Source organism: Glycine soja, chromosome 8, assembly GCF_004193775.1.
Source record: "Glycine soja cultivar W05 chromosome 8, ASM419377v2, whole genome shotgun sequence".
Lineage (NCBI taxonomy): Eukaryota > Viridiplantae > Streptophyta > Magnoliopsida > Fabales > Fabaceae > Glycine > Glycine soja.
The window spans coordinates 3955678-3968056 of record NC_041009.1 but is presented as its reverse complement, the minus strand read 5'-3'; the positions used below and the strand labels follow the sequence as shown (position 1 = coordinate 3968056).

Below are 12379 nucleotides of genomic sequence, written 5' to 3'. Positions count from 1 at the left end.
AGTTTGAATTTCATAATAAAATAACTAATGTAAAATTATTTCATGTTTTTATCAATAAAAAATAAATTTTATTTATAACATTTGCATAATTTATGTTCAAATTAAGGATTTTCTATTAATAAGAATTAGTAATTTTATTATAATTTATTATAGAAATTAGTAGTTTATTGCAAACTTAAAATAAGAAAACATCTTCTCATCTTATTTCTGTAGAGTTTAATTTTAATTGTTTCATTTAATTAAATAAGAATCAAATTCTATAAAAAGTACTCCAATTTTTTATTCTAATAAACTATTTTAAATTGATAAACAAGAAAAAATATATTTAGAAAAACCAAAAATAGAACAGGCAAACAAAACCCTAGACTTGGCTAGAAAAAGGGAAATGCAAAACCCCACTCCTTCAGCTTACTCTGAAGTAACCAACGCAACCACATCACTCTTTCTTTCAAATCTAGGGTTTCCTCCTTCTGCAACCATCAATGTCGGCAATCGCGGCTCCCCAACACAGATCCTCGAAGACAGAGTCCTACGTGGACAATAAGCGCAAGGAGGATATCCGCCATGCCAACATCGTGGCCGCACGCTCAGTCGCCAACGCGGTTCGCACCAGTCTGGGCCCTAAGGGCATGGACAAGATGATCTCCACCTCCTCCGACGAGGTCATCATCACCAACGACGGCGCCACCATCCTCAACAAGATGCAGGTCCTCCAGCCCGCCGCCAAGATGCTCGTCGAGCTCTCCAAGTCCCAGGACTCCGCCGCCGGCGACGGCACCACCACCGTCGTCGTCATCGCTGGCGCCCTCCTCGAGCAGTGCCTCCTCCTCCTTTCCCACGGCATCCACCCCACCGTCGTCTCCGACGCCCTCCACAAGGCTGCCGTCAAGGCCGTCGACGTTCTCACCGCCATGGCCGTCCCCGTCGAGCTCTCCGACCGCGACTCCCTCGTGAAGTCCGCCAGCACTTCCCTCAACAGCAAGGTCGTCAGCCAATACTCCACGCTCCTCGCTCCCCTCGCCGTCGACGCCGTTCTCTCCGTCGTGGATGCCCCCAAGCCCGACATGGTCGATCTCCGCGATGTCAAGATCGTGAAGAAACTCGGCGGCACCGTCGACGACACCGAGCTCGTGAAAGGTCTCGTCTTTGACAAGAAGGTCAGCCACGCCGCCGGGGGACCCACCCGCATGGAGAACGCCAAGATCGCCGTCATTCAATTCCAGATTTCGCCGCCCAAAACCGACATCGAACAGAGCATTGTGGTGAGTGATTACTCTCAGATGGATAGGATTCTAAAAGAAGAGCGTAGTTATATTCTCAGCATGATTAAGAAGATCAAGGCCACTGGTTGTAATGTGTTGTTGATTCAGAAGAGTATTTTGAGGGATGCGGTTACTGATTTGTCCTTGCATTACCTTGCAAAAGCTAAGATTTTGGTCATTAAGGATGTGGAGAGGGATGAGATTGAGTTCATTACCAAGACACTGAATTGTTTGCCCATTGCTAACATTGAGCATTTTCGCACTGAGAAGTTGGGTTATGCTGATCTTGTGGAAGAGTTTTCTCTTGGGGATGGGAAGATTGTGAAGATTACTGGTATTAAGGAGATGGGGAAGACCACCACTGTGCTTGTACGTGGGTCTAATCAGCTTGTGCTCGATGAGGCTGAGCGGAGTTTGCACGATGCTTTGTGTGTTGTTAGGTGTTTGGTTGCCAAGAGGTTTCTCATTGCCGGCGGTGGTGCCCCTGAGATTGAGCTCTCCAGGCAGCTGGGTGCCTGGGCTAAGGTGTTGCATGGGATGGAGGGTTACTGTGTGAGGGCATTCGCTGAGGCGCTTGAAGTTATTCCCTATACTCTGGCTGAAAATGCTGGTTTGAACCCGATTGCCATTGTTACTGAGCTAAGGAATCGTCATGCACAGGGTGAGATAAATGCTGGAATAAATGTAAGGAAGGGGCAGATTACCAACATCTTGGAGGAGAATGTGGTGCAGCCCCTGCTTGTGAGCACCAGTGCGATCACCTTGGCGACAGAGTGTGTGCGGATGATTTTGAAGATTGATGATATTGTAACTGTGAGGTAGAGTTGATTGAACAATGACGAATTTGGAGAGAAACTGAATCATCCATTATCTTCTTTTTTTTTTTTTTTGTCTTTCGTGCTTTAATTTTATGTTGGTAGTTTATATGTTCTTTCTAGCTACTTTGGTTAAGTTCTTTTGACTTTGGCTACTGCTGTTGTTTGCAATTTTGAATGTCCTCATGGATTGTGATGTTTGCAAGTCATCAGATTCAAAAGTGTTGGGAGTTTATCAATAGTTGATAATTTTTATGAGCACCACTGCTATTGATTGTGTTCATGCATTTTCCTTACCTTAGTCCTTAGCCGCACTTGTATATCCTGTGTCTGTATGTGACTTTGAGTGGAATGGTTGCTAATTAAAAGACGTCATTTTAATATCCTGTATGTGTCTTTGTTTGTGTTCGTGGAATGATGGAATATCCTTAAGTTATAGTTGAAGTTTTAATTCTCTGATGATGCGATGGAATGTGGACGTCTCTGCTTTGGAGAATCCATTAGTTGCTTACTGTGTAACACTGTAATGTAAAAAGCATATGGCCGATGTGATGCTCTTTCTTAAGGGAGGTTTTGTTTTAGATCCTTCTAGACATAGGTTTTTTTATATACATGTATACTCTGTCTGTACAACTTGTACAGGACTTTTGTAAATCCTTTTACTAATATGATAATAATAATTAATTAATTAATTTTGCCTTCAAAAAATATCAAATTTTGGGGAAACTAATATTAGAGAATTTTTATAAATTAGTTTATGCATAAACTATGTCTAACTTAGAGAATTTTTTTTATTTTTTTCTTATTTTCTTCTCAAAGTACTTGTGACAAAGTTTATCCAAGCAAATGCCTAGTCTTCTGCCATCCGTTTTTATCAGTAAAAGAATAGTTTGCTAGTTTTAAGTTTGGTATCTTCCACTGATGGCTAACAAAATGTATGAACAACAAATACAGAGCCACCCTTTTGAATAAAGAGAGATATGACAAGCCAACTCCCTGGAGTGGTCAAACACAGTTGAACGAATGAATTGAGTTGACTTTGTAATTGCATGTAGGTTAGAAGTATCATATAAATCAGATTGTGCATGTAGGCAATTAATTTATCTTACAGCTACCTTTGAAAATTCAAGATTGAAGGAAAATGTTTTCCATTGAAAGCTGATGCTAAGAAGTGATAAACATCACCTATTAGCTATGTGGTGTTTTAAAAATGGTCTCAAAAGGAATATCATACTGTAGAAGCTTTAACAGTCAACCCTTTGTATTACTCGAGCATACTATAAACAAATTGAAGTGTTAGGATAAACATTTGTAGAATTGATTTGAGATCATCGTGATTTTAAGGTAATGTAATTTTGTTTTGATGATATAATTAGAAATTTTGATTTTTCACATTCAATGATGTTTGGAAAGTAGTTATCAGAATTGATTTTGAGCGTGTAAGTGTTAAAATGGTTTTTTTGTGAATCAACCCAATTATTTTTATCTGTATTAAAAATGGGTTATAGTTGTTTGTAGATGTCTTTTGTTTTTTGATTTATTTATATTGATATTGATATATAAATTATAAATTATTTTATCAAAATAGATTATTAATTTAAAAATAAATAGCTAAGTTTGTAACAAGATTTTTTTATCTACAATTAGTGTATGAGAGAATGATTGCTGCCACACAAGCATTATTATGGGTTACCTGGTTTGGATAGGAAATTTTAATAAATCAAGGAAATTAAAATTAAAATACAATGCCTTACAATTGAATTCACTTCATTTTCCAGATGGTTTGGTTGGATAAAATAATTTAAATTCTTTGTATTTTAATTTTCTATTTGGATAGAATAATTGAATTTCTATCAAATGCAAAATTTAATTTTTAAATATTTATTTCAAACAATAAAATTTCAATATTTTTTTATCTAAAATAAACATTAATAAATTTTTTAATATTTAATTATTTAACAGTTATTTTAATATAGACAATATTTAATAATTTAAAAATAATGTTAAATATTTAATAATTTAAAAAATCTAATTTATACATGTGAATATTCAAATTTAATTATACTTTAATGATAACAAAAGTTTGTAGATAAACTAGTAGTTGAATAGTAACAAATATGCCATTACAGATAATCCGAAGGAATTCTGATACAATGTCAAAATAAGGTATAACTCTGGCCATGATAGAATCCTTCAATCTACTGCCACCAAAACCATTTTGTTAAAGCACCATTACTTGCATACGAAACTAAGCAACTAACCATCTGTTTCTACATCGATAGGTTATGCTTTCCAAATGATTTCTTGCAACCCAGCAGATAGATCCTTGTAACTGCAAACACAAACAACCCATTCCAAACTCAAGCTATTATTAATAAACAAGGAAAATTATTTATTATAAGAAAAGTATATCCTTGTTCATTAAGGTTTATAGAACTCACCTTATGAAATGCCAAAAGTTTTATGATGATATTTGCATGATTCCATAAAGTAAAGTGATTCTTAAAGCAAGTACTTGTTAGCAGAATATTACATATTGCGGGTTAAACAAAAAGAGATAAAAAAAGAAAGAAGACAAGGAAAGGATTGTCTTCTTTTTTCTTTTTTAATTTCAGTACAAATCAAATAGCATACACAGTTGCCAACACCATATTCCTACTGCAGAGCAGAAGTCTTGCTATAAAGGATATTTTCCGATACATATTCAGCTAAACCTTCACAAACAAAAGAAGGGCTGCTTAGATTCCAATTATTAGATTGGAATTCCATAGATGGTCTCAAATTCAAAGTTCATGCTTCAACCCAAAACCCGACTTTGAAAGAAAATCTGGGTGTTAACAGCTGAAACAGTGAAACTAGCACCACACAGGCACAGTCCAGAATACACTTGATTAATTATAACTAATGTGGAAAATATGGATCACTGTTTTCCTTCTCATGAATTATATTAAAATTAGCATATATAAAGGAAGCCAGTTAAAAGCAAAAAAGGACATGAATAAGACAGGACAATCAACCTACTCAAGTGAAATTCACAGATGATAAAAATAAACTTCAGTCAATTAATGGTCGTTTAATTTCCCAAATGATAACAAGCACTATTTTTTTTTTAATATGATCCTCCTAAAGTGATTAATGACCGTCCTAAAGTTCATTTTAGCTTATTTCAATATGCTAAATGGGAAAGCTAATAAAAAAAGCAACATGGGAAAGGTAATCAAAATAAGCTAACATAAGGATTACAGACCATTTAATAAGATTAACCTATCAAAAGCTCTTATTTGATAAGCACTCAATTAAGTTGTTTATCCAAAAGTGTCCTTGATCATACAAGAACAGTTTGTAAAATAGACCGAAGCTACAATGTGAATACTGACAGTGTTCAAGTTTGCAGAACATGTATCATAACAGTTAGAAAAGTAGAGTTTCTCAAACCATGGTGCGACTATGTTTACTAAAATAGAAAATAGTTTACCTTTTGACTGAAGCCCTTGAGACTTGAGAGTTACCCTCAAAAAAATCAAGAGTAGGATGTTTGACAAAGTATTCCTTCCTTTCACCATAAAGTTTTCTCAATACAAGAATACTTGCATCAAGGTTATTCATATAAAGCAAATCCTGTTTCCCAGTATTAAATACACGTCTCTGTTAGTAAGTGGGAAAGGAGTCACTAGGAAAAAATAGATAAGAGAAACAAGGATATATGTGAGATACGAACTTCTAAAGACTTGCCCAAAACTATCATTCTATTTTATCAAAATCATTTTAGCAATTATCACATATTCAAACTCAAGTAGCATTACCTACCATTTTACTTTTTCTTCATTTATCTTGAGAGAATGGCATGCCTGTGGAACTAAATAACCCCAAGTCCTGACAAATCTGCATTAGATAAATTTAATAGCTTATGCAGTGTACTAAGTTAAGATAGGAAAAACCATTAGCAACTGAGGGCTCTTTTTCTTAAAAAAGTAATCTATACTTTTAATCTCCATTTTTTTACATAACTCTACCTAGGTTGGAATCTTTAAAACATGAGTTGATTGAATCAAATCGACTTAGTAGCTTCAGTCAGTCGATAGTTACAGGATATGAGCATATTTTATAATATTTTAAAAAATTAGGCAATGAATCCAATCAGAATAAGAAGTGCCAAATGCAAATAAACAAACTTCCACCATTATTTTCAAGTAACAATTTCTCGCAAGGGACAGAAGAAGAAACAAATTACATGAGTTAAAGTCTCTACCTTGACTTGTGTACTAGAATCTATAACCAGTCAAGATTTCTCTCCCCAAGCCAACAGCTGCAGCTAACAGGAGATTAGAGAGATCAATTAGATATTGACAAAGACATATATCTGGATTTTAGTAATATCCCACCTTAGAGAGGTTACTCGTAATATGATATTAGTAATTTTACAGGAAAAAAAAAAAAGGAAAAAAACTAAATATGAAACTACACGACCCACCAAAAAGGAACAAATGGCTATGAACCTCAAAACTATTGTACCTACCATCTTTAAGAAAACCAGCACCATTTCACCGCTTGACATTTTTGCTTTAAAAGCCAGCACAGATTCATAGTTTTGCTTTAAAACAAAAAAATCAGTATAAAAATAACAATGAGAAATCTGACACGAAATGGGTGAAGGGCAAAATTAAAAATCTGACACTTAAATCTGAAAATTAATTATTCCATGATGCAGAAGTAACCCGGGGTAGCTTCAACCTGAAATCGATTTTCCCATGGTGAATCATGTTCCACAAAAAAACCAAAATCATGGTCTTACAATTTTTCCACGTTTGACCATAACTGACGCACGTTTAGGGGATTTAAATGGTCTTACATTTTTCCCACGTTTGACCATAACTGACACACGTTTAGGGGATGATGATGCGCATCCAAACACCGTCAAAGTTTGAGATGACGCTGGATTAGAGACCGGATACCCTTGAACAAAAAGTTTCAGTTTTTTTCTTTCACCAACAGCACCAAGCCATTCATTCAGAATCTCCATGGAGGACTGCAAGCATCTACAATCATTCTATCCATAAGTTCAAATGCTTTTCGCAACATTTTCTTAGCCCGAACTCCTTTAAGAATAGCATTATACATGGTTGTATTAGGTCGAACCCCCTTTTTTTCATGTCATCCATCAAAGCTACAGCTCTTTCTACATTGTTATTCTTTGCACAGATCATCTATTAAGATGTTGTAAATCACAGTGTTGGGAGGAAGCTTTGATGTAGAACACATTTCCTCAAAAATCTTCATGGCCTTATCAACATTCTTCTTTAAACAATATGCATGTATTATTGCTCCATATGTGACAGCAGAGGGCTCAAGACCCTCAATTCTCCTAATACACCTTCTTACTTTATTGGAGGTAGTCTTTTCAATTTACATTCCCTGACTCCATGTGAAGGAAAAGTACACTGCATTATAATTCTGTCTCACTCCATGATTTCTTCCTTAAACAAATTTTGACAAAATTCGATGGCCATATATATGCTTTCAAATAGGGTGTTCCATGACCTCTGGACATCAGGATTCTGTTTTTCCTCCTCCCAATTATGGTTTTGTTTTTGTAGTGTCTGGTGTTTCTCTCTCCATCTCTAATCCACTGTCCTCAAGTATTCTGGAGCTTGAATATTACTACCTAAGCATGAATTAGACCCAGATATTCGTAGCCCTTGGTTCAGTATATGAAGTTTGAATATTGAAACAAATAGTTGGAGATTTCCTATTAATTTTGTTTCGTGCCATTAACTGCAGTACTTTGCTCAAGATGATTTGACAAGGGTCTTCAAGCTAAAGTTCCCATGTTCGAATATGGACATGGAACAATTATTAAATTTAGAGCTGATGCTTCTGTAATGCGTACTTTTGTTCTTCCTTGGAATTAATGAACTTTCAATTTTAGAAACTTTGGCCAAGAAGCAAATGATTGTGCGTTGGATGACGAATTTGGGTAGTTCTAGGTATGAGTTGGCTTTATGTTTTTACCACAATGCTGTACGTTTAATTGAATCAAAGTTTTCATAATAAGACTGAATACCACTATGAGGGAAACGAGAATTTCTTGTAGGTTGCTCATTTTCTTATGTTTGATAAGTCTGAGTCAACAAGGGGAAACAACAATTTCATAATAAGATTGTCTGGCTACACTTTTTGTTAACATGATTTTGATACTTACTGGGATATTGGAGTTGCTTAATTTTATTTGTCTGATATATGTAGGCTATGGAGGCTAACAAGGCTGATTGGGACACACTTTTTGAGCCTTATCCGTTTTTTGAATCATAAGAATTATTTGCAGATAGACATATCAGCGGAGAATGCTGATGATCTTAGAAAATGGAAAGGTTGGGTTGAGTCTCGCCTGCGCCAGTTGACATTGAAAGTATGACATTGTTTTAGTGTTTGTTGTTTCACTTGTTTTCTTTCTCACATCTCTTCTTTAGTAACCTAATTTATCGTCCTTTAAACATTTAGATTGAAAGGCACACTTATGGCATGCTTCAGTGCCATCCATATCCTGGTGACTTTTCAGACAAATCCAGACCTTTCCACTGCTCCTACTTTATGGGACTGCGACGTAAGCAAGGATTTCCTGTCAATAATGGTGGACAGTTTGATACTAACCGTTGAAGAATTTAAGCATTCTGTCAACATATACACTCTATGGAAACCTGGAATGGACATCAATGTTTCCCACGTGAAACGTCGTAATATACCTACCTTTGTAACTTGGGAGATTAAGCCAAGTTCAGAGTTAAGGGTTTCTGACCATAGTCAAGCAGAAAAGTCTCAAGAAGGTAAAATGGTTGTATTTGGAGCAAATGGTGATAGGAAGAGAAAACAAGCAGAGGATAGTGTGAATTGTACTGACTCGGAAATCAATAGTACTAGTGAGAAACCTGATTTGAAATCTTCAGTGGAGTTTCCTGGGGATAGAGAGACCAATGGATCAGTGACAAGCAACTTACAAGTTACTTCCACGGATGCATCTAGTTCTAAAGAAGCTAAAAAGCTAGCCATTGAGAAGATTATGTGTGGTCCATATGATGCACAACGAGTCTTTTCAGAAGAACCTGATGAGCTTGAAGATGATCTTGAGTTCAGAAATCAAGTCAAAGATTTTGGTGGGAAAATGAAAAACAGCAACTTGGACTCTTCATACTCAGAGATTGCAGTTGCCACGGAACCAATTATTCCTAAGAAGGAAACCACTTCTGCAACTCGTTTATACTCAAATGGGGGCTCAGAAGAGCTTGAGGTTAACCTTTTAATATATCATAAATATAGAGCATCTGCAATCATTCTGCAACAATCATACATCATAGACACCGGCTTTTCCTTATTGTTGTGCTTGTCTGCTTAAGTTGCTCAAAACTTGGTCATTCTGTGTATGGCTGCTTCTAGCTGTTGTTTGTTTTTTTAATTAGATAGAATTTGGATGATATGATTTTCTTCAATGGTAAGAAATTGTCAATGTGTTTGTTGTAAAGTAAATGATGTGATTATCTGATGACCATATAGATTTATATTATGTGTCGCATGAAGTTGTCTTGGCAGGCTTATTTATGACTTTTTATACAAGGATTATGAATTTGCATTTCTTTCTTTGTCTTTTTTTTCTTTATATGTTCTTGTAATAGACCTTGAGAGTGGTTAAGCTGTGTTGTGTTTGGTTGACCATTCATTTTCCTTATTTGTATTGCAGGTTTAATTTCACCTCCTTAGGGAAAGCTGCTGCCAGAAGTTCTTGGACACTTGAAACAGGCTTTAACTGCAGATAAGCTGGGATCTTCTTTTCTAGTTCCTTCCTTCTTTTGTTTTGTAATATTGATACAATAAATAACCCCGAGCTAGAAAACCCATAAATTTCCACTTAATTGTAGTACGAGAAGCTGTTGAATATTTATAACCGGCAAAATCAGATTTTGATAACATGTATATTTTCTATTGCTTGACATGTTTGACATCATTTTTGTTTTCAGGCTTACGTGTTCTTCTTTCCATGTTTTGATTATTTCAGCATAATGTAGCTTTGTGCAAGAATCTGGGATATAGAATCATTTTTAAATCTTTAATTTCTTCATGCCATCAACCTATTTCCTTCCTTGAAAGACCAAATGTCAGTACATAGGTCATTTTTTTTTTTGTTAAATTGATCTCTTTAATGACAGAATAATTATCAATTTTGTCTTTTTGTATCATTATTTTTGTCCTTAATTAATGATAGTGGTAAATGATGGAGAAATTAATTTGCTGATAAAATATTTAGAAAACTAACATGACATATATGTAAATATATATATATATATATATATATATATATAATTTAATGGGTTCTTTAAAAAAAACTTTTAATGGGTTAATTTAGTAATAAAAAACCTGAAACACTGATGTAAGCCTAAGATTTGGAGGAGCAAGGGTGAGAGTTTACTAAAAAAAAATTTGTAAAAAATAAATTAAAAATAATACTGCTAACTTGTTTTTAAAAATAAAAATATTCAAGCATAAATTAATTTTTTAAGTGCTCACGTAAATAGACTTTGATGAAGGCTATAATTACAGTAAAAGTATCCTAGTAATCGATAACGGTGTCAATAAAAATTATAAAAAAAAATATAACAAATTTTTCATAAATAATTATATGATTTTTATTATAACTATTTTATAAGTTTCTCTTTCATAATATAATATTATCTTATTTGTCAGGAGCTCGAGAAAAATTTTAATCTAGAGACGAATAAGAAAATAGATAATAGACAAGAAAGTGCGGCCAAAGAATATAAAGGGAAAAGGACAACTAAAACATGAGAAATAGAGAATATTTGTGACTGTAGCCTTCGTCATTGTAAAGAGAAATAGAGAAATTTTATTCTTAAAACTTATTGTTAATAATTACTACTTTTACAATTAAAAAAAATGGAAAGATATAAAATAAAATGAGTAATATAATAAAAATATAAATTATAACTATAAAAGTAAAACAAAAGAATGTGAAGACAAGCAATGACAACCACCCAATTGTGTGCTAAGTTTAATTCTTGAGGATACCAGAAGGGGTGGAAATATGTGATCGATGTATAGGAGTGGATTTCTCTTATTATGCCCTCTTGAAAATGCTCGAGTTTCATTTTCCAAAAATATTAAAAAAAATCATGTCTAAATATAGCATTTAATATTATTATTAAGATAATATTTGTACAAATATACTAACGAATAAACTTTTTATGACGTAATTTTCTTATAAAAAAAATTAACTAGCACTGTAAAAATACTATTTTAAAAGGAAGACACTAGCCGTTTAACAACTGCTTAATTAAACTAATGCACTCACACTATGAGTACATTAGCAAATAATATCATATTTTTAAAAAAAATCAACAAGCTCATTTGTAATAGTAAATAAAAAAAATCAATATTATTACAAATAAATTTGTTGATTTTTTTCTCAAAATTTATAATATCGATCGCTAATGCACTTATATTAAATAAAAAAAGTTATACATTAACAATCTCCTATTTAAATACGATATTTGTAAGAAAGTTATTACTGGAAAGTTTTTTGTTTTAAGAGAGTTATTACTGTAAAAGTTAATTACTAGTAACGAAGAACTACTAATTAACTTTTAATAGCTTTCTTATAATTAAAAGTTTAATTTTTTGCCGAGTCTTATGAGTAAAAGTTAATTACTAGTAATGAAGAACTTGGTTAAAAAAAATAATGAAGAACTAAATATATATTCTATACATGTGTTTTCGTTAAATTTACAAAAAACAAAAAATAATTAGAACATCATTACACAAAATGAGTAAGACTGTAGTTGGAAGGCCGGAAAGGGTACCAATCAGATATTGCGTAGGGACAAATATATTTGCTCACTAACTCAGTCAACACAATTAATTAATATATCTTCTTAACTTGAATCTTCTTAATATATATATATATATATATATATATATATATATATATATATATATATATTTTAAAAGATAAAAATATATGTATAATTATTGATGAAAGAACGAATTTAATATCTACACATGGTTAGTCTAAAAAGTATTATATTCATTAAATAAAAAATTATTAAGAAGATCTAACTCAATTATTATAATAAGAGTCTGTAAATTATTATAATATTATCTTTAATTCTCACAAATCAAAAGAAATTAAATCAAAAATTATAAATTATGATAAATATATCATTTATTATAAAAATTGACACATTTATAAATTTATAATTGAATGGTTATAAATAAATCTTTATATTATTAGTACATATA

The 12379-nt window shown here is 33.2% G+C and overlaps 2 protein-coding genes and 1 long non-coding RNA gene across 4 annotated transcripts; 2 read left to right on the top strand and 1 right to left on the bottom strand.

The window, feature by feature from the left end:
- Positions 1 to 371: 371 nt before the first annotated feature.
- On the top strand, positions 372 to 2369 carry LOC114421249 (T-complex protein 1 subunit delta). The gene has a single exon (XM_028387098.1). The coding sequence runs from the start codon at positions 483 to 485 to the stop codon at positions 2082 to 2084; it is 1602 nt and encodes a 533-aa protein (XP_028242899.1). The 5' UTR covers positions 372 to 482; the 3' UTR covers positions 2085 to 2369.
- Positions 2370 to 4146: 1777 nt separating this feature from the next.
- On the bottom strand, positions 4147 to 6829 carry LOC114421990. Its single transcript, XR_003668597.1, has 5 exons — positions 6594 to 6829; positions 6327 to 6389; positions 5885 to 5959; positions 5553 to 5695; positions 4147 to 4409 (listed from the first exon to the last, which is right to left on the bottom strand). It is a non-coding gene; the product is annotated as an uncharacterized LOC114421990 (long non-coding RNA).
- Positions 6830 to 8319: 1490 nt separating this feature from the next.
- LOC114422102 (nuclear poly(A) polymerase 1-like) lies at positions 8320 to 10125 on the top strand. 2 transcript variants are annotated; one of them, XM_028388304.1, is made up of 3 exons: positions 8320 to 8483; positions 8576 to 9359; positions 9807 to 10125. In XM_028388304.1, the coding sequence occupies exons 2-3, from the start codon at positions 8592 to 8594 to the stop codon at positions 9810 to 9812; spliced, it is 774 nt and encodes a 257-aa protein (XP_028244105.1). In that variant the 5' UTR covers positions 8320 to 8483; positions 8576 to 8591; the 3' UTR covers positions 9813 to 10125. The 2 variants fall into 2 exon arrangements, with proteins under 2 accessions (XP_028244105.1, XP_028244104.1); XM_028388303.1 differs by lacking the exon at positions 9807 to 10125 and having other exon boundaries at positions 8576 to 9775.
- The last annotated feature ends 2254 nt before the right edge of the window (positions 10126 to 12379 follow it).